Consider the following 23230-nt stretch of genomic DNA (forward strand, 5'->3'; position numbering starts at 1 on the left):
AGGATTCTAAAGTCTGTCACAGCAAAATTGTTGCTTATTTCCTAGTTTTTTTCCAAAAATATTGGGAGGGAAATTTAAAAAAAAAACGATAAAACTGATTAAATGGGTTGGGAGTAACTTTGCCATTTTAAAATTTTAAACGGAGAAAATTAAAGTTCGTGAGTTTTGAGGGCCTTTTAGTAAATATTTTCTAAAAGTAGGACTGTTGAGCTAGTATGCTTTTCTTAGGGATTAATAAGCAATTATTTTGCTATGGAGGCACTAAACAGCAAAAATTCATTAAATAAAAAATTCCTTGCTTTCAGCTAAAATTGCAGACCTACTGTTACTAGGCTCTGGATTTTTTTCTATGTAATGTTATCTTCAATGATTTTTTTTTTTATATTTAATAGTTTCAATGAAAAATTCATAAAAAGGAAACGAAGGACTTAATTAGGTAACCTGTTCTTAACATTTTAAAAATGGTATATCGTATGTCACATGGCATCCACAAATCAAGCTCGTTTCTATTGGAAACGATGCTCGTCCTAAAAGATTTTTCCTTCAGAATGAAGTTCATAGCCGATGATATTTGTAACGTGGGCCCATCATGGATGGCCAATTGTTCTGGATACACACCAAGCGGATGATCCCAACCATCCTATAGATGACGCCGGGCCCACCATAATGAAAGAGCGCATTTGTCTAAATTTAGAAATAAAAATCAGAGAGATCTTTTGAAATCTCCGAGATTCCTCAAATAGATTATAGTCTGTAGATACCTGGAAAAAAAAGGAGGAGCGAAGCGGGTCCCACTCTTCTAGCCAATGGGGTCCACAGACTATATTTCAATATAAAAGTCACTTGATCCTGAGAGAGAGACAGAGAGAGATTGTCGTCTCTATTTCTGCCTTGTTCAACCCTAATAAGGTTCGTTGCAACTTAAATTATTTTACATCTTTCAGAAGGAAGGGATAAGGAAAAAAAAAATTCGTGTCTTTTGTTTTGCATGTCGGATTTCTCTCCTGTTTTCGTAATTACCACAAGTAAAATCTGAATTTCCCCCTCGAATGCATGTCTCTGAAATGTTGATTCTGTCAGTTTATACAATCTTTGATTTTGAGTGTTTTTAATCTGAGAATGATTTCCTTTTCCTCTCTATTAATTCTCTTGCTTCTGTGCCCGTGAAATGAATGATGAATTGCCCTGTAGTATGTAGAATGAGGGTTTCTGGCTGTGCTATTTTGAGAGAGAAGATCATGTTCTTGCCCCTTTGTTTCTGCTCAAACCGATTTCTGATTCAATAATGCCCTAACTTTCTGATATCGAGATTCTGTGTCATGTGAGACGTTGAATTGGATTGAGATTCACCGTCGGATTGTCTTTGTGGTAAATTAGGCAGGTAGATTATAAGAGGTAACCTAGAGTTATAAGGAAAGTAGGTTAATTCAGGCAGATTCCATCTTTATCTCTTTCTACATTTAGTCTTTTTCTTTCTATGTTTATCTTTTAGTCTTCTATATAAACACTCGTTATGATCTTTGTGATTCACCAGAGCTAGAAAGGAAACCTGAAAAGTGGGTGAAATGCCCTAACTTGGGGCTCTACACTATTTGTATCTGTGATTTGTTTTATATTTTCTATGGATATAGATGTATAAAAAAGTTTCTATATTTCCTATCGTTTGTTAAATCTTTGTAATTTTTTTCTATCATTGATTTTTCTGGTCGGGGTTCTGCCAACCCCTTCATTACCCACACACACACACACACACAAAGGTTTCTATATTCCTCGCTTCTTATTGTGTAAACTTTAAACAGAAATATAAGCTATTTGTTTTTGCTCTACTCTCTCTGTATCTGCGATTCGTTTTCGTGTTAGTTATTTTTATATGGGATTTGTTAGTGTCCATCGCAAAAGGCATTTCGCGGCTGGTCTGTCGCATATCAGACCAGCCACCTCGTGAATGGAGACAAAAGCTCGCTAGCAATTCCCTTTTTATCTTTTTATATTTGCTATGGTTATAGATATAGGAAAGGTTTCTATATTCCCCGCTTCTTATTGTTTAAACAGAAATGTAAGCTATTTGTTTTTTTGTGTAGTTAGTTTAGGTTAGAAAACTTTTATATGTCAGCTCAATCACAATCCATTCATATTAGTTAATCTCTGTTTCGCTTGCAAACAGTTCAACATATGTAGTCACAAGCTTTATCTAGTCCGTTAGCTTATTGCAGTGGAATGAAAACATTTTCAAGAAGCATGTGAAGAGACCATTTTCCTCTATGTATGTCAACTGTTTAAAGTATGAATCTGCTTAATTTGTGCATGAAGTAGGCACATCCTTGCTGATTTCTCTTGTTATTCAGCTTCCACTGGCGAATTATACAGAGGCATTCTCTTCTCCAGAACCTGCATGTCAAAGTGACCCTGATTTAATGACGATGAATGAAACACAGGACGAGACACATAGGATGGAGGAAACAATCAGAAGCCATTCCAAGGTTGGTCCAATCTTATCTTCCACTGAGGCTAATGGGTCATTCTTCTGTAATAATTACCAATTTTAAGTTTGGAATATGTATGCGCCACCTAATATCACGCTCTTTTATTACTTGCAGAAACTTGAGGATGATTTAAAAAAGCTAGGGTTGAAAATCAAGCATCACGAGGACAACCTGAAATTTCTGAAGACTCACACAAATGACTTGGATGATTCAATTCTTGATATGCAAGGTGTACACTCATACTATTCACTAGAATTCCTTAGTATCAATTGTGTGTGTGCAAGACAAAAGAGATAGATAAATTCAGAAATTGAGTAGGAAGCCTTGACTTTCTGCTTGGTCTGTGAAAGTGGTTCTGAAAATTGAGATTTTCCTTTTTATTTTGGGATGCCACAATTAAGTTAAGGGTCTAATAATATCTTTCAAAAAAGAAAAGAAAAGAAAGAAAGATGGAATTCACGAGGAAAACAGCACCTACCTCATTTTCTGCTCACATTTTTCTATGTTTAGCAAATCAATCGCTTAGATGTGCGACCTCCATGTTCTTTATCAACTAACATAAGCATTCACACACAGTTATACTTAGAAAGTACCATTCGTCAAGTCAATCCAAGGCCGGAAGCCAGAATCTTAACCATGCACAGTCCGAGCAGAGCACCATTGAACAGATATTGCGGCAGGAGAAAACAGCAGCTGGCATATTCTGTCAACTAAAACTTCGAAATGCGACTCCGGGATCACGGTTAACCAAGGACGTGTTGGGTGTAGTAGCTACACTAGGCAGAGTAGAAGATGATAATCTTAGCAGGTTAATTTTGGCTTGCATATTCATTTTTCATAGTAGTTAAATTGCATAAATGTATTGCAAAGGGTTATTATATTTGTATTTAACTTCTCTTAATACTTAGCTCCTTGTCATGTTTCTATACAGACTTCTCTCGGAATACTTAGGATTGGAAGCTATGCTGGCAATTGTGTGCAAGTCATATGAAGGTGTTAAAGCTCTTGAAATGTACGATAAAGAAGGCCGGGTTGATAAGAATGCTGGTCTTCATGGTCTTGGACCTTCTATTGGAAGGCCCATGGACGGAAGATTCCTTGTCATTTGTCTTGAGGATTTAAGGCAAGAACAGAACATACGCTTTTACTTTTTCTTAATGGAATAATACATGCAGAAAAATCTGAAAGGCATTTCTTTTTAAGGAGTTTGAACATGTTTCAACATTGATGTCTGTATGGATTGCACACCAATTTAGTCTCATTCTCATGACAAATTATTTCATTCATACTGTCATTATTTGTGCCATTTTGCTCAGAATAATTACTGAAAGTACTTTCTTGCATAGGCCATACGCGGGTGACTTGGTAGCAGAAGATCCACAAAAGTCACTTGCTTTACTGAAGCCAAGATTACCTAGTGGAGAGTGTCCACCTGGCTTTCTAGGCTTTGCTGTGAATATGATCAACGTGGAAGGTACACACTTATCTTGTGTCACAGCAAGGGGGCATGGCCTCAGGGAGACACTATTTTATAGTCTCTTTTCCCGGTTGCAAGTATATAGCACAAGGGCTGACATGGAACGTGCTGTTCCTTGCATAAGTGATGGTGCCATTTCTTTAGATGGTGGAATTATGAAGAGCGCTGGTGTGTTTTTCCTTGGAAATAGGTAAATAACAGGTTCATCACTCCACTTCTTTTGAATCTCTTTCATGATTAAGTTTTGAAGAGTTTTGCCTGTTATCTGCTTCTCTTGTAACATTCGTATTTCTATGATTTCATCAGATTTGAATATGTATTTTCTTTCCAAGTGTCAACATTGCTCATAATTAGCAACCACATGCTCAAACAGGCAGGGCTTACATGCTTTGCAGAGAATAATTGCATGGAAGTACCAAGAATAACAGATTGTTCATTTTCACACGTATCCTCATGGGAGATGAATAGTTGATACTTGACAAAAACATCCTAGACCTTCTCACCTCTAAATAATAATAAAAAAGTTCGTGTGTCCTCATGGGAGATGAATAGCTGATACTTGGAAAAAACATCCTAGAGCTTTTCACCTCTAAAAAAAATCATTGGAAAAAACATCATAGACTTCCATACCTACTTTCTAACTTAAAAACACTTTCAGTCCTAAAACAAGCCAGAAAAAAACATCCTAGACACTCTTTCCCCTCCAGAAAAATATCTTTCTCTGGAAAAAAAATCCTAGATCTCCGTACCTACTTTCTTACTTCAAAACACTTCCAGTTCTGAAACAAGCCAGAATCCTTTTAGAACAAAAATGGGAACTTTATGAAAGCACCTAAACTAAATCCTAAATCTCATTAAAGAAAACTGTATATCCTAAACTTGTCTGTAAAATCGTTGCAATTCAACCTCCCTATTGCACTTGAAACCTTTTCAATTCAAAATAGAAACTCTGGAAGTTTCAAATGGTCACACATCTTTCCAAAATAGGAACTTCCTAAAATCCAACAAAAATATTGGCAGGGATCAGTTTAAAATTTGCAATAAATTATATGAGAGAACAGAATGGTCCGTTCAAACTCTTGTTTGGAGGTTCGATGATGAGGTGGGCCCACATGGACCCTTTAGTAGGTCATGATGACCACTCAAAGTTGATGAACAGCAAAAAATAAGGTATTGGTGGACATTTTCTGGAATACAATCCACAATCCATCCAAGAATAAATGGCACCCAATCCACATGGGGCCGATACTTGCTTGAACTTATTTGAGTTGATTTGGAGTCCACTTAGGGGAGGCGTGAGGCTGTTATGAGTAAGTAGATGCTTTTCTTTTTGGGCATCGAAACTTAATGGAGATTTTGGAAAGCTATTGCGGCAAGCAAACTTGCAGCCGTGGGAGTGTGAGTCCTTCATCCAGTTATGACGCCTAGAGAAATCACTAGTGATTCTTATGTTGTCTTCTCTTTTTCTCCATTAAAGGTATTTGTTTCTCTACAAATTTTGTTTTGTTTCTTGCTATGTTAGTGATTGAACATGTTCTTTATTAGATTTAATATCTCTTACTACCTTCCTCCTATACCACTTGGCCACTACATTCTACAATCTGCCTTCATCCCTGACATTGCTATACCCTATGTTACATGGATTCTTCTGAATCGGTGAAGTACTTGTGTGTCACACGTATCGTTTTCCAGTACTTTAGGATTGACTGTGATACTTCTAAGTCTCTTTAATCTTTTTTTTCCTAAATATTACAACAAATTTACTATTACCACTTTTATCTATTCTAATGTTAAGCTTTATGTATGAAAATAAAACATTATTTACTTAACCTATCAAAATTAGCTGAATCCGACACTCAATAGTCATGTTGAATTCCGTCACTCATATCTGCACCCTAACCTAAGCCATCCAACCAGTTCCTTGTGTCCTAAACCTTAAGCCCCAAACCTGAACCTTTACAGCATGTTTTCTCACTACTCGACCCCTCTATAATTACCCTTTCCCAGCCCTTAGATCAACTATGAGATTGCCATTAAAAAAATGGCCATTAAAAAAAATCAACCCTGAGATTTCCCCTTTTAATCCTTCAACCCGAACCCTATTTCCTTGCCTAAATCCCAACCATGACCTAATATCAGTCTAGTTGGATTTTTGTGCGCCTTTCCTCATTTGGTTCTGCATTTATTCCGAAAGTGATGTGATCCTTAGATTCGCAACAGAAAGTGAATAAAAAATGTCATAATTTGTGGAAATTTCTTTCTTTAAAGTTTAACTTTCCTTCGTGATTGCGCTTCATCAAGAAGCCAACCCCAACTAGTTTGGGACAAGGGCTTAGTTGAGTTGAGTTGAGTTGAGATTGCGCTTCATAAGTACTCAATTGGGTTCATAAACTATGGTAGATGATAAACTGAGCTACATCTAATCCTCATAGCAATAAACAAAGAGAAATAGTAAAACTGATTATAATCCTACTCTGATATAGAGAAAAAACTGTTATTTATGTACAGTTAAAATGATCAACTTCACCCATGACCCATTGAATTGAAAAGAAAAAAAAAAGCACAATTTAAGCTCTTTTTGAGAATAATTTCTCTCTGTCAAACAGGCTAACAGCTCTAAATTTTTTTTTCCTTTCTCTTTGTCCATCATCGTTGTGAATCTACCTCTGATACCAATTTGATGCAAAACTAGGGTTCGCAGATTGACTTCTGGGAATTTGGGAGCAATAAAAAGGGTTCTAATTTCAAAGAAGAAAACAATGTCAATTCCCTAAATCAGATTAAACATCCCATAAGATTCAATTGCAGCTGGGATTTTGTAGGAATTCATAACCACATGCATCCATTCATCAAATCTATAACAAAATAGCTAGCTACTGGAATATAACATATCTCAAATAATGTATAACAAAAATCAGATCTATGAAATAATATAATCTATGGCTCAAGTAATACCTACGAGTGGCTAGGGTGTGGTAATTGAAAATGGGGCCAAGGCAAGGTGATGGAGAAACTAAAAGGTTTGTTGAGGGAATCTAAAACAAGATGAGAAAGGTTCAAGGGGTAGAGAAAAAGCTATATTGAGGCAAAGAATGGCTGATCTCAACCAAGACAAGGAGAGATGAAGGATTAAGATCAAAAGAACATCATTAAAAAAATCAAGCTAAGAAAGGAATGGAAGATGAAAAATTTGAAAAGATCAAGAACCCAAAAGATCAAGGTCAAGATCAAGGAAAGAAAGGAAGATCAAGATCCAGAAAAGGTCAAGAACAAGAAAAGAGCAATGGAGGTCAAGGGAACGAAATGATAAGGGGGAAAGGGGAACGATTATAAGCCCAACCCGGAAGGATGATAAGGGGGAAAGGGGAACGATTATAAGCCCAACCCGGAAGGATGAAAAGGGGGGAAAATAGAACAGTTTATGAACCCAATTGGGAAGGGTGAAAAGGAGAAAAGAGGGAACAATTTATAAAGCCAACCGGGAAGGGTGAAAGGAGGAGATGAGGGGGTAGGAAAGTGAATGTTTGTAAGGAGGAGGAAAAGAAATGACTATATGATGTAAGAAGAAAGAATGGTAATGAATATATAATGCAAAAAAGGAGATGGAATAATAGAAGAGGGTAGGTGAGAACTGAGAAGGAAAAGATGGAGACCTAAGAATCACGGGTACTCTCCGGACGCCCACACACCCGTGTCGGGTGCGTATCGTGTGCGGGTGCTCTACTCTTTGGGTGCGTACCCGGTACGCACCCAAACATCAAACAAAACAAAAATTCAGTTTGGGGCTTTGTGTACATATTTGTTGCGCACCCGGATCGAATTAAATCAAAAATTACAGATTTACATTAGAGGGGCTGTCCCAATTAACAAAGGGGAGGGGGGGTTGAATATATCAAAATATCTATAATATATACATATATAAATATGTGTATCCCGTAATTAAAAACCTAACAACTTAGAAGTAATATTAGATTTTGGTGTTGTTGTTTTTTTATTGTTCTCCCATTAAATTGTTTGAATTCTTTAACAAAATATTTAATATTTTTATTTTATAAATATATAATAAAATATAAAATATATTATATTCAGCGTACCCCCAACGTACCCGTACCCGTATCCTTTTTTCTTTTTTTTAATACGTATCTACGTAACCGTATCGTGTCATACCCTAACCCCGTATGCGTATCCGTGCTTCATTGATGGAGACCGAGGTGGTCAATACAAAGAGAAAAGGCAAAAGCCTTTTTTTATGAAAATCATAGAATGACATTAATATTTTATGAATATGACTTTTTTGGTTTTGTGAGTGCATCGAAGGAATCAAACTTGAAACTTGAGTCCCCACATAAGTCCCCATATGTCAGCCGAAATCGACACATGTTGGTGGAAGTTTAAAATCAGTCTCTTTTCCAATAACATCAGACCATGAAATTCCTTGTGGCCAATCTAAAATTAGAAGTATGATTCCACTTTTTATGCACATTAACAACTATAATACCTAGCTCTATGAGACCCAGATACTTGTGTAGACCAATTAGAAGTATGATTCCACTTTTTATGCACATTAACAACTATAATACCTAGCTCTATGATACCCAGATACTGGTGTAGACCTAACATATTGTGTCTGACATAATATGATACCTATACATGTATCGTATGCTTCATTGATACTTTTGTTTGTCAAAATAACTATCCTGTTTCAAACATGTCACTCTTTGCATTAACTATCATGCTTTTTCCTGTTTGTGTCGCATATTTGCCGTTATAGATATTTATTACACCTTCTAAGTTAAATCTAGTTATAATTTATGGTATGTTATTTATGCATCTCTTATGTGTTATCTCATTGTATGGGATACCCGAATCTGTGAATCCGTATCGTGCTCTGGCCATTGGGAAAATGGGGGCTCATTATCTCCATTCCCATGTTGGTATATATCCCTATGTGTGTTCGTATCTACGTATCATACTCCTAGACACTTCAAAATGGGTTATGTATATATGCACGATTCTTCAATATTACGTTTAAGCCGTAGGCACACTGTTTCTAGGTGAAAAAGATTACGAGCTCACAATTTTCACATTTCAAATTCTTGCAGCACATTATAAAACACAGCTAATAATTATTTCTAACAACTTAGAACTTTATAATTTTGCATGTTACTTGGCTTGATACCATGATTAACGCAATGCCACAATCAAATTTTGCTAAATTGAACCAGGTTACCCTTGTGGATATATTTAAAAATGCATCATGAAGAGTATGAGTGCCTCAGTACTAGTATGATTTATACATATCTGAAGTACACTGCAAGTCTGTAAGAAAGCTTTCAATTTAGCATACTCTTCATGATGCATTTAAAAATGTATCATGAAGAGTATAAGTGCCTCAGTAATAGTATGATTTATACATATCTGAAGTACACTGCAAGTCTGTAAGAAAACTTTCAATCTTATTTTTTACTGTTAACATATGAAACTGCTGAGGTCCTTTTAACATGATTATGAGCTTGGCTATTGCTTTCATGAATTTAACTGAGTAACCTGCAAAAACTCCCATTAATCAGATTCCTCTTTGTTGTTATATCTCTGATCATTATCTCTATCTGATTTCAGCAAAGACATGGAAGTGAGATTTCCAGTAAGCTCAGGAATATCAAATGTACCTGTGGACATCACTGAAACTGAGGAGAAAATCAGGCTTATCGAGTGGGACAAAGAAAGGATCTTTGAAGATATGCAAAGAGAAGAAGCATTATTGCAGCATGCAAAAAAGAATTATGACTGTAAAAAGGAAGAGTTCGTGAGTTTCCTCGCAGAGGCATCCCCGCGCGTGCCCCAGGTACCTGTAGTGAATTTACATACATACATTGTTACAAAAATATTTTACTTTTTTATGTATATTGCCCTGGTGCACTAAAACTTTTGTTACCCACTGGTGTATGTTAGGAGTTAGCCGCTTATGTATGTTTGGGGGTGCCCCCTTATAATGATTAGAACACTACAAAAAAAAGTCACTTTTGCAGTCAATGGGCATTGTGCGTGGCGGGGGGGAGGGGGAGGGGGAGGGGGATCTTGTAGGACATCATGAGGCAACCCACATGGTCTTGGTCTAATGAATATACATCCCATCTGTTTGAAGAGAAATAAAAACATATGCTTCATTTCTAACAAAATATTATCATTTTTTCCATTAAAAAAAAATACTATCATCCAACCATCGATACACTAACAAACTAGGTGTCTAACTATCATTACCAACTTACCTACCAAATAATACAAAGTAGATAGTTAGGGACGAGTTGTTAATAAGTTTATAGTACATCTACCAATTTCTTACATAAGAAACACAAATACGCAAAGTCATAATCCATCAAATACAATAATCTATGTCCTCCTCATCAATGTCAACATTATCCTCGCCTAAGTTATAAAATCTGTTTTGTTCGCCGTTTCATTTTGGCGACCGGAACGGAAGGCTTCGGTGTTTTGGCCGTTTTGTTCCGCGTTTCGTCGAAACTTTTCATTTTGCTTTCCAGAGTGATTTTTTTTTTAAATAGTTAAAAATATGAAAAAATGCAAAAAAATCAGAAATTGTTAAAAAATTAGAGAAGCTTGAAGAGCTTAAAAGAAGATTAGAGTAGATCTTAGTTGGTGGAAAAGTGTGTAAATGAAGTTTGTAAGAGAAGGGTGAAAGAGAAGAGTGTGGAGAAACAATGGTTATTATAGTGTGAATACATGTGGATGCGAAAAGACGGAAAATACCCTTCCAACGGCTATAAAACGGTCATACACCGTCATAAAATAAGGGTAGAATGGTCCAAAACAAGTCCCAACGGCTATAATGGCATTCCTTCTTCTTCTTTTTTGTACGCATTTTCAGACAATTTCTGCCGAAACAAACCGAAATGGCCGAAACGAATTCCGACCGGATTTCGTTCCGATTTCCAGACCGAAACCGAAATTTCAGCCCGTTTCGGCCGAAATGAAACGAAATATACAACTTAGATCCTCACCGTCATAGGGGTCCCCCTCATTTCCACCCTTATCATACTACTCATCAACTGGCATATGATGAGGATGTGCTACAAGGCTACTACTTGAAACACACACACACACACACACATGGGCTTACTGTTCCTGTGCTCGAGCGAGTATCTGTCCATTCTTCCCTCCACACACACACAAATGGAAGGGTTAGGATGATCCAATGGAGCTGATTTTTGGTGGACACCCTATCTATGAATATGATAGGGCCCATCAAATGAATGCTTTGGATCCCCCAAAAAATGTGGGCCCACTCCTGTTTTCTGCACTCTAGCGCAGATAAGATATCTTATCTGCGTTCAAGTGCAGAAACAGTTTCCCGTACACGCACGCGCACACACACACACACACACATATATATAGAGCAAACTGTTTGTGCGCTTGCACCCATTAAAAAAGCCATTAGAAAGATAGAATTTATGAGCCTTTAAGATTGGTAAAATACTTTGGCTGAAAATTTGTACCCCTAAAAAGTGAATTTTGTACTTGAATTAGAAAGTGGAGTCTTTTTAGTCTTTTGTAATTTAGATTTGGGAGTATTTTTATTGAATCCAAGTGGGGGTTATTCCCTTGTTTACATGTAAAATCTTAACTTAATTGATTCTCATGTAAATCAGTGTCGTTGCAGGGATGAATGTGTAAAACAATTTAACTTAAACAATTCATTTGAAATCCACTCTTCAAAAGGAAAACAGATGGAGATCAAGGAGTCTAGTTACTTGCACGGGTATGGTGCAGAACGTTTGGAGGATAGAAATTTTTCTAGTTCAGCTAAGTTAGTAGACAATCGTAAACAAACTTATAAGCCAGTGAAGAGTGACCAGATGCAGGATGGTTTTTTGTGAAAGGTCACACTTTGCATTTTTGAAGACCTACACTACAGAGAGATCGAAAAGGGAAGGTTGATCTGGACTATTCTCTGCCTCAGTCAAATTCCATGTTACATAAATTCTTCTGAATGGGCGTTGTACCCGTGATTTCAATACTTAAGGATTCTCTATGGCACTTCTTGATCTCTTTTATCTGTTTTTCTGAATACTACAACCTCAACTTTGCAATTACTACATGTTCTGAGTTTTATCCATCCTAATAGTAAGTTGTTTTTATGGAAATAAAACATTATATGTATTTCTCCGATTAAAATTTTCTATATATTATCATTAAAAAAATTTAAAAAAAATAAAAATTCAATCCATTACTTGTTAGAACCATGTTATTATTTATGTTAAAAAAAATCAAAATTTTAGAATTGATTTATTTTAGCGAATCCAATATATTACTTGTTTAGAACTGTGTTATTATTTAAAAAAAAAATTAAATTTGAGAATTGATTTAAATATTTTAGCAAATCCACAAATCTTTCTTTTTTAGGTTTGTTGAATTTGACACCGAGTTCTGTGTCGGATTCCGACACTTGTACTTGTACTGATGCAACATATTATATGCATGAATATATCAGTGGTACTTTGAAGGAGGATGATTTGGTAACACACAATTTTGTGGACAACCAGGCAAGGACTTGTAGATCAGGGCAGGAAAAAGTTGAAGCTCATGTAACTGACATTGATCAGAATGGAAGAATGAGCACACCATTGTTAGGATTCTACTCAATAGCACGGAAGCGGAAAGGGAAGGTCGATGTGGCAAGTTTGGATGAGTCAGAGGAATCTGATTACTTGGAATCTAGTTTTGATGACCGCAATTTCATGAAGAAACGGAGGAAAAAGACATTGGAGGGTGAAACTAGTTCTTTGGCGAGGATAACTTCAGATGCTATCATTCGAGAAAGAGGACTGGCACATGTAGGGCCAGAAACAGAGCCGCTGCAGAAGCCATCTACTTTGATCACACCTTCTGTCCACACTGGCTTTTCATTCTCCATCGTACATCTTCTTTCATCTGTCCGATTGGCGATGACTACTTTGCATTCCAAAGATCCTCTAGAGGTTAGCAACCATTTTGAGAGGAGTGATGGAAGACCAAAGCTTACAAAAAAAAAACACAGTAGGAAGATTGAAGGGATCAACGAGGTTTTCATTTCTCATGAGAACTTCAATTTAAATTCCTCAGGCAATACAGGGCAGAAGAATTTTCCTTCTCTCACTGTTCGAGAGATTGTCAACCGTGTCAGATCGAACCCTGGTGACGCATGCATCCTCGAAACACAGGAGCCACTTAAGGATTTGGTCAGAGGAGTGCTGAAGATACTTTCATCTAAAACCGCACCTTTAGGAGCAAAGGGTTGGAAAGCACTTATATTCTATGAAAAATCTACTAAACGTTGGTCCTGGATTGGCCCAGTTTCTTCTGGCTCATCAGATCATGATATGGCTGAAGAAGAAACATCATCTGCGGCTTGGGATGTCCCTCACAAGATGCTTGTGAAGTTAGTTGATGCATTTGCTAATTGGTTAAAGAGTGATCAAGAAACCCGTCAGCAAATTGGAAACCTTCCCACACCACCCATGCCCAACATGAATGAGAAGGAAAGATGTAGGGTCTTAAGAGCACAGAAGAATCTCACCAAGATCAGCCCAAGCTCTGATGAAGTCAGGGCATATTTTCGCAGGGAGGAACTTCTAAGATACTCAGTTCCAGACAAGACTTTTTCATACACTGCTGCTGATGGTAAAAAGTCCGTAGTTGCTCCACTGAGAAGGTGTGGCGGCAGGACAACGTCAAAAGCTCGAGACCATTTTATGCTTAAGCCAGATCGACCGCCACATGTCACAATCCACTGCATTGTAAAGGATGCAGCTGCCAGATTGCCTGGAGGTATTGGCTCCAGAGCAGATGTTTGCACCTTGATAAGAGACTCACAGTATATTGCGGAGGATGTTTCTGATGCGAAAGTTAACCAAGTCGTTAGTAGGGCTCTTGATCGTTTGCATTATGAACGCGATCCTTGTGTGCATTTTGATGGGGATAGGAGATTGTGGGTTTACTTGCACAGAGATAGAAAAAGATTTAGGGACTTAGGAGCACAGAAGTGTCTCACCAAGATGAGCCCAAGCTCTGAAAGATTTAGGGACTTAGGAGCAAAGAAGAGTCTCACCGAGATGAGCCCAAGCTCTGAAAGATTTAGGGACTTAGGAGCACAGAAGAGTCTCACCAAGATGAGCCCAAGTTATGAAAGATTAAGGGACTTAGGAGCACAGAAGAGTGTCACCAAGATGAGCCCAAGCTCTGACGAAGTTAGGGCATATTTTCGCGAGGAGGAACTTCTAAGGTACTCAGTTCCAGACAGAGCTTTTTCCTACACTGCTGCTGATGGTAAAAAGTCCGTAGTTGCTCCAATGAGGTGTGATGTCAAGCCAGTGTCAAAAGCTCGAGACCATTTTATGCTTAAGCCAGATCGACCGCCATATGTCACGATCCTCTGTATTGTAAGGGATGCAGCTGCCAGATTGCCTGGAAGTATTGGCACCAGGGCAGATGTTTGCACCCTGGTAGGAGACTCGCAGTATATTGTGGAGGATGTTTCTGATGCAGAAGTTAACCAAGTCGTTAGTAGGGCTCTTTATCGTTTGCATTATGAACCTGATCCTTGTGTACATTTTGATGGAAAAAGGAAACTGTGGGTTTATTTGCACAAAGATAGACAAGAAGAAGATTGGATGATGGAACCTCATCCACAAAGAAATGGAAAAGGCAAAGGAAAGATGCTACAGAGAAATCCGGCCTCGGAACTGTAAATGAGCTATCACGGGACCGCAGATCAAGTTGTAGGTGGTGGTTCAGATGCTGAATGCGATTTCAGTTCTGATTTCTATGCCGAGTCATCATCCGTCTATGCCGACTAATATGGGGGAGAGCATTGAGCCCTTCATTGATTCAGCACAAGGAAGCATATGTCAGGTCATCCAATGGTGTACATATTCACTAGGGCTTTAGTTACATGCTTGTGGAGTATCTTTTTATTTTAAAAGATGTTATTATTCTTCTACTATTTTCACTTTCAGTAAGCTTTGTGTTTCGTCTTGAGTGAAGTTCCCAGTACTCCAACAAATTCCTTTTGAAACAATCGTCTTAGTCAGGCCTCAGTACAATTTGATTTTTATGGTGATATGTAATTATGTATCTATTTATACCTTAGATTTTTAAACACGATTTTCAAGTATATAGGTGCATAATTTTAAGTTGATTTTCAGATGTATATATATGCAGAGTTCTAGGACTTAATTTTTGGGCATATGTTCACAATTTTGTAATACTTTCAATACCTAACTTTCAGGAGCAAACTACAGTCTTGAAATTCATATTGACTTCATAATTTCCGCTATATAAATATGTCTATTATATGTCGACCAGTCAAATCATTGATGCGATATTTTTGGCCTCATCTAAATTATCAGTGAGGATTATGTGAACCCATCAAATCATTGATGTGGCCCTGATTTCTATGCCGAGTCATCATCCATCTATGCCGGCTAATATGAGGGAGAGCATTGAGCCCTTCATTGATTCAGCACAAGGAAGCATATGTCTGGTCATCCAATGGTGTACATATTCACTAGGGCTTTAGTTACATGCTTCTGGAGTATCTTTTTATTATAAAAGATATTATTATTCTTCTACTATTTTCACTGTCAGTAAGCTTTGTGTTTCGTCTTGAGTGAAGTTCCCAGTACTCCAACAAATTCCTTTTGAAACAATCGTCTTAGTCAGGCCTCAGTACAATTTGATTTTTATGGTGATATGTAATTATGTATCTATTTATACCTTAGATTTTTAAACACGATTTTCAAGTATATAGGTGCATAATTTTAAGTTGATTTTCAGATGTATATATATGCAGAGTTCTAGGACTTAATTTTTGGGCATATGTTCACAATTTTGTAATACTTTCAATACCTAACTTTCAGGAGCAAACTACAGTCTTGAAATTCATATTGACTTCATAATTTCCGCTATATAAATATGTCTATTATATGTCGACCAGTCAAATCATTGATGCGATATTTTTGGCCTCATCTAAATTATCAGTGAGGATTATGTGAACCCATCAAATCATTGATGTGGCCCTGATTTCTATGCCGAGTCATCATCCATCTATGCCGGCTAATATGAGGGAGAGCATTGAGCCCTTCATTGATTCAGCACAAGGAAGCATATGTCTGGTCATCCAATGGTGTACATATTCACTAGGGCTTTAGTTACATGCTTCTGGAGTATCTTTTTATTATAAAAGATATTATTATTCTTCTACTATTTTCACTTTCAGTAAGCTTTGTGTTTCGTCTTGAGTGAATTTCCCAGTACTCCAACAAATTCCTTTTGAAACAATCGTCTTAGTCAGGCCTCAGTACAATTTGATTTTTATGGTGATATGTAATTATGTTTCTATTTATACCTTAGATTTTTAAACACTATTTTCAAGTATATAGGTGCATAATTTTAAGTTGATTTTCAGATGTATATATATGCAGAGTTCTGGGACTTAATTTTCGGGCATATGTTCACAATTTTGTAATACTTTCAATACCTAACTTTCAGGAGCAAACTACAGTTTTGGAATTCATATTGACTTCATAATCTCTGCTATATAAATATGTCTATTATATGTCGACCAGTCAAATCATTGATGCGATATTTTTGGCCTCATCTAAATTATCAGTGAGGATTATGTGAACCCATCAAATCATTGATGTGGCATTTTTTGCCTTATCTACAGTGAGAATTGTGTGGACCCATCTATATATTGATTCGGTACTATGTTGCATCAGTACGGATACGAGTGTCGGGATCCGACACGGGTATCGAGTGTCAGATTCGGCAAACCTCAAAAAGAACGTTTCATGGATTCGCCAAAATATTTTAATCAATTTTCAAATTTTCTTTTCTTACATAATAATATGGTTATAATGAGAAATATATTGAAAATTTTAATCGGTTAAGTAGATATAATATTTTATTTCTATTTACGAAACTTACTAGCAGGATGGGTAAAATTCAAAACATGAGGTAATTGTAAAGTTGTGGTAGTGGTATGTAGAAAAAATAATAAAAGAGAAAAAATAATAAAAGAGATCTAGAAGTGTCTTGGAGAATCCTGAAGTACTGGAATCCGAGACTTGTCCGACATGGATTCTTCGCTCATTTAGAAGAATCTATGTAACATATATGTGATATTATTTGGACCTCTGTCAAGGTGGTATATGTGGACCTCATTCAAGGTATGTGTGGACATCATCTGATTTATTGGGGAGGAATATGGCGACCTCAACTGAGTTATCATTGAGGATATGTGGACCTCATCCGAGGTATATGTAGACCCCTTCTTGGTTATTATTGAAGATATGCGAACTCGTGAAAATTATGTGGACACCTTTTTTGAATTATGTGAACCATTTTTTTACTTTAGTGTTTCGTTATAAAAATTGTCTCATTGAACCTTTGCTTCAACTTCCCAAGTTTGATTCCTGTAGCATTATGATTTATAATCTATGTTTAAGTGTTGCCGTTTTCAACAACAGTTTTTTAACTATTAGTGCAAACATAGGGTTCTCCAATGAACTTTTGGGAATTTAGGAGCATAAATGATTTCTAATTTCAGTAAAACAACGACATGCATTACAAAATCAGATTAAATAAGTAATAATAATCAAATCAGCCATGGTTCTTACAGAGATTCTAAGCTTTGGATTAATGGATTTCTTTCATCAAATAAAAATTTAACCACCTAGGCAAGTTTCATACAGTAAGTCCAAAAGGGAAACAACAATTAATGGGAATAAAGATCAAATCTCAACCAAAAATTTGTCATAGCAATCAGATATATAAAAAGTCTACCTAACTATGACCCAAATGATGTCCAATAGATGTAAGAATAAAAATGGGTGATGATATGATATGGGTATGGTATTATGGGTGACAAGGTTAGGGCTGATCACAAAAAATAAAACTGTAAATCTGATGGGAAAGGTTTACGGAGATAGGACATGGAGGTAGGCTGTTAAAATGAATAGAATACGATCTGTACCGGGGGTGACATGCTGGGCTTTGTGCCTTGATCGTCCGTTGTATGTAATGGCCGAGAGGAGAAAGAGTGAAAGCTAGTGAGGGAAATCAGAGCTGATATCAGCCAAGACAAGGAGATAAAGGAAATAATGATCATATGATCAAGACAAGGAGATTAAGATCAAATAATGATCAGGAAGAGAAAGGAAGATCAAGATCTAGAAGAGATCAAAATCAAGAAAAGAATAAGATTTAGTAAAGATCAAGAAAAGAAAAGGGGATCACGATCCAAGAAAGATCATATGATCAAGAAAAGAAAAGGGGATCACGATCCAAGAAAGATCATATGATCAAGAAAAGAAAGAAGATCAAGGAAAAGAATGATAAGGGCTAAAGGAGGAACGGTTTATAAACCCACGCAGGAAGGAGGGGGGTGGAAAGGGGAGAAATGAATGTAGGAAGTAAGAAGGTATTGAATTGGTGCATGCTCTAGCCTCTATATCATAAGTTGACAATTTAATGCTGGCTATGCTCAGTTTTGAATTGTTGTAATTTTATGATTTTCTTTTCATGTGGGTTTTGAATCGTTGTATGCTTCGTATTTGAAGTTGATGTTTATGCTGGCGATGCTCAGTTTGTGCAAGTTCTTTGTATGTGACTACATTTTTAAATACATTGATTCTTTTATTACTTAAACTGAGTATGAATTGTTGTATTGGGTAGGGAATGGATATGTCAGGTGAAAAAGGAAGAGAGGGAAGATCAGTGTGTGGAACGGTGAAATGGACAGAGTATTGGTAAATAGCCTATTATATCAAGTTAGTGTGGGCAATAAAATCCCAAATGGCTTCAAGGATGTTGCATACAATGCAGCAGTTCATGAGGTTAACCAAGATTTTGGGTTGCACCTCACAAAGGACCATGTCGCATACTGACAAATGATTATGACTTGACATTGTCTTATTTTTTTATCCCTATCTTTGTTATGGGCTCACCCAGAATCGAAGAGATTATTTACTCAGCGACATGGGTTGTATGAGGAGATGAAGGATGATTTTGGCGAAGACAATGCCATTGGACCATGGAATAGAAGTGACATGGATGCTAGAGTTTGTACCATGAGGGATTCTGACAATGTGAACAACTTTTCCCCATACATAACTTCCGCTGAGAACTTGGGCCTAAAGGACCTAGGAGACAACAAGTTTCTCTCTGATGATCATAGTCCTATGTCAAGTACAAATGTTCTGACTTCATCATCTCTGATGGTGAAGTGTAGTAGGGGTGATACTATAGGGCAAAGGATGCGTTCTCATGCTGTATATTGGAAGACCATGGAGAAGGTTGGCAACATTAGTGAGATGACAGCTGACATCAATAGACAACATTATACGGTACTTGATAGTTCAGCTCTCTTTGCATCTGTCCAGGAGGTGGATGGTTTTGACAATAACTTCCTTGACTCCGTCTTCGAGTATCTCAGCCTTCACCCCGAGCAAGCCCGAATATTCATGGTGTATGAGATCGGGCGAAAGAAGAAGTACCTCAATCGGCACATGGCACAATTTTGATAGTTTCATCAATGTCCAGATTGGTAGGTATTCCATCTTAGCCCTATTTGTATAATAGAGTGGAGCTCTCATTATTAATGCTCCATAAAATTATATTCTCTTAATATAGTTATATCCTATGCTCAGACCAGGAACCAACATTGTTCCTACGTTGGTAATTTATAATCTCTTATTTCTGATACTGATACTTGGTAGAAAAATCTAGTGATGTAAGATATAAGAGAGTATCTTCTTAGAAAATGTTGTTCAAAGTACATAAAATTTACAATACTATATTTAGGCACAACATAGAAGAAGGTGATATATCGGCCTTATGACTAGGGTTTGAACTATTAGAAATAGTTTCAGTTTTGATCATCATTATCATATATCCAAGCCTAGTTGAGTACATATGATATCTTTTCCAAGTCAAGCCTTCGTCATTGTCAGAGACACAAGCATTGAGGAGAATTAACTGTAAGTTTCTGCTTCCTTATTTGTAGAGAATTTCAGATTGTGGAAATTTCATAACTATTATAGTCAAGAAAAATCTGGTTAAATCAATCGAAAGGAAATATTAGTGTATACGTAATCAGAAGGGAAATTAAGTGTTTTCTAGATCAAAAAAGGAGGGTGGAGGTGGTAGACTTATTTTCTAATACTCAATTTTCTCTAATATTTTATGGGAGATGATAAATTCGCACACCTTATAACGTGAATTGACGCAGACTTTAACACTTTTTGACGTCAAATCACGTTAAAAGGAGAGTAAATTATCCTACCGGGGGTGCGGATATACCATCACCCTATTTATATAAAATGATACCACCAGGAATGTAAAATATAAGAGCTCCAACTGTACAAACAAAAGGCGCAGAAGCCATTCAAAAAAAAAGGCACAGAAAACTCTTATCAAATTATAAAATGTCATCTTTTCAAGGCCACTCAAACTCATTCATTTGGGCTGATGAAATTAACATTGTGTTGGAGGATGTGGATCACGTAAACCACATTTGTCTGGAACAACTACGGACTAGGAATGGCACATTCATATCTGTGTTGTTCGAGCAAGATGTTTATTTATATCGTTCTTCACACTTGCATTGATTAGTTGGAAATAATCATTATATATTATTGTTTTTTATCTATTACACTATGGACGAATATGTTATCTATGGGTTGTCTAAATCTTAATGCTCGGGTTAATACGTACCTAAAACAAAATATTTGCATGCAACTACTCTGTAGTTTGTATGCATTGTAGGAAATGGATGGTGGGGTCCACCATCCCTTTATCAGAAGCTTGTATTACATTAGGTATGGGGTCCACCACGTGTGGGGGGCCCACTTTAGGTTTAGGTCCATTATTTTGGGGTCCCATATTAGGTGCATGGATGACCACACATGGGGCCCACATTATGTATGGGGTCCACCACATATGGTGCCACTTCAGGTAGTGTGGCGGCTGTGGCCTCCACATTATTATTGGTCCACTCCTCAACATGTACCTCACTTTCCCTCTGCTTGTCCTTCACTTACCTTTGATAACTAAACACCTCCCCGGAAAGTAATTTTCCATGTGTTTCACGTCACTTCCTCTTTTTCGGAAATCAATCAAGCAAGGCTCTGTTTGTTTGTCATATAGAAATACAACAGTAGGAAAATGTGTGGAGGCGGGAGAATCTGTCCATCACATATTCATTCACTGTAAGTTGGCCAAGAACATAAATCATTTGGGATCACATGGGTTTTTCCTTCCTCTATACCGAACTTGGTGGAAAGTCCGAAATTCTGGATTTCGCCAATATCGGTTTCGGTCTCCACCGAAATCCGAAATTTCGGATTTCGGCCGAAATTTAAAACCATGGTTTGAGGGGACCTTGGCCCATGTATTGCACTTTTTCCTTTTTTCTTGCTTCTATTTCAGGTCAGTTCTATTACCAGCTGTAGAAAAGAAAAATGTAGGCATACATATATATGTCTGAGGCCAAGCATAGCGAATATTATGAGTGTCTACGTTAGGTTGAAGTAAACCCGTCGAGTAGACCTACACCAGTTAGAGCTTTTCCTCCATAAGTTGAGAAGGAATTCCTAGCTCCTTACAAAGCTTAGTTTTTCTTACTTTCATCCTAGCATACATGTGGCACATCAATGTGGTGATTGGGATGGGATTTGGAGTTATTTCCCCACACCGGTATGAATGATCCCAACCCCTCAATTCAGAGTGCTTTCTTAGGCCTTCTACTAAAAGCAGAAAACAAATTGGTCTTCATATTGGCAGGCATTGATCTTAAGTTCTTTGTGAGACTGGACATTCACAATATCAACAGTCCCAATCCCACACCCACCTGCTACATTTATCATCGGGCCGTGATCAGGATTTTGATAAAGTTTTGCTGCTGCCATAGCATTTGTTTATAATTATTACACTTATATTCATTAAAAAAAATTGGTAACCTAATTCTGACTTTTGAATTTGTTGCAATGGACAGAACCGAGTCTCGGCTGGATGATAGAAACATCCAACAATGAACTGTTGATCAGACATGCCAAGTTTCTATGGAGCCAAAGTAGTGCATTCCGAAAGGTTATGGACTCTAACATGAACCTGGGAGCAAATGTCGAAACTAAGGAAGAGACATCAGCTAGAATAAGCTCAAGTCCTACACAAATGCCCATAGAATTCTGGATGCCTAAAGAAATGCCTGGTAATCTTTATTCTCATTTACGGCACACATGAATATTCTGAGTTTGACTGAAACAGGAAAACCATCCTTTTAGGATGCAGTTTTGGTGATGGGTCTGCAATTCCCATCACCATGAAATTTGCAACTGAGTTCCTTTGCTGTGGCCGACGATCCACAAGCTGTGTTTTATGTGTGGCATTAAAACATGTTCACGGATTACAAGGATTCTTGAATGATGAGAGACTGTGGCCTACTTGTCAAGGATGGATTTCGCATGATCATTCGGTAATCCTCATGTTATGTTTTATTTACTCCAAATCTTCTCTTAAACACAATTATTTAAAAGAATTGTGTTGGCTCTTCTAAGATGCATTTGCTTGTGTTAGTGATTAACAACAGTTACAAAACAAATGTTATGTAGTATTTTTTTTTATCAATCCGCATGTTATGGATCTAAATATGTAAAATTGAGTAACAAATTATGGATTCGCTAAAGTCTTCTTGGTTTCAACGAACATTGTTACAACTCCAACCCAATTTTATTTATTAGATCGATCATGTATAGTACAGAAGACGAGATTATCCACGTAGATTCTTTCAACATAGTTGCTTGTCAAGGGATAGTATTTAATATCCATAAATTTACATTTAATTTGGTGAATACCCAAGAGGCCACATGCACACCCCATCTATAAGGTCAAGACCCAAAAATAAAAAAATGTTTAATTCCCACACTGGGATATGCGTGTGGAATCTAGACTACATAATTTTCGGCCCTATGGGGAAACCATGGATATCCCATCCCTATGATAAGGACCTACAAAAATCAATGCTTTAGCTTTTCTTAGAAAAACCCTAAGCAAGGCCTAATGGATCAATGGTTGGGATCTTCTGATCAAGTTGTGGGAGCTATAAGCCAATTTTGTGACCACCAGGCTGATCATCAGAGCTGATCAAGTTCACGTGGAGCACTTTTTTCCCTTTATAAAAACAATGTGTCTTTCAAAATAAGTAGGTCTGTCA

At 37.1% G+C, this 23230-nt stretch overlaps 1 protein-coding gene across 6 annotated transcripts; it reads left to right on the forward strand.

Moving 5' to 3' along the window:
* The first annotated feature begins 749 nt into the window (after positions 1-749).
* LOC143859983 (uncharacterized) lies at positions 750-22718 on the forward strand. Of its 6 annotated transcripts, XM_077370478.1 has the most exons (10): positions 966-1025; positions 2165-2263; positions 2346-2480; positions 2598-2712; positions 3060-3291; positions 3415-3606; positions 3830-4150; positions 9580-9805; positions 12522-14868; positions 22013-22718. In XM_077370478.1, exons 3-9 carry the CDS (start codon positions 2415-2417, stop codon positions 14703-14705), a joined length of 3336 nt encoding a protein of 1111 aa, XP_077226593.1. In that variant the 5' UTR covers positions 966-1025; positions 2165-2263; positions 2346-2414; the 3' UTR covers positions 14706-14868; positions 22013-22718. The 6 variants fall into 6 exon arrangements, with proteins under 6 accessions (XP_077226590.1, XP_077226591.1, XP_077226593.1 ...); XM_077370475.1 differs by lacking the exons at positions 966-1025; positions 2165-2263 and adding an exon at positions 750-909; XM_077370476.1 differs by lacking the exon at positions 2165-2263 and having other exon boundaries at positions 921-1025.
* The last annotated feature ends 512 nt before the right edge of the window (positions 22719-23230 follow it).

The sequence above is a fragment of the Tasmannia lanceolata genome, unplaced genomic scaffold (assembly GCF_043159265.1).
Source record: "Tasmannia lanceolata isolate RefF3 unplaced genomic scaffold, GAP_Taslan_0.1 ptg000037l, whole genome shotgun sequence".
In the NCBI taxonomy this organism is placed as follows: domain Eukaryota; kingdom Viridiplantae; phylum Streptophyta; class Magnoliopsida; order Canellales; family Winteraceae; genus Tasmannia; species Tasmannia lanceolata.

Bases quoted from the DNA above. Each gene is read 5' to 3' on its own strand.
- LOC143859983 (XM_077370475.1), top strand. From the start codon at position 2,415: ATGACGATGAATGAAACACAGGACGAGACACATAGGATGGAGGAAACA. The intron at 3,607-3,829 runs GCAAGAACAGAA...TTTCTTGCATAG, and splicing joins ATTTGTCTTGAGGATTTAAG to GCCATACGCGGGTGACTTGG. The intron at 4,151-9,579 runs GTAAATAACAGG...ATCTGATTTCAG, and splicing joins GTGTTTTTCCTTGGAAATAG to CAAAGACATGGAAGTGAGAT.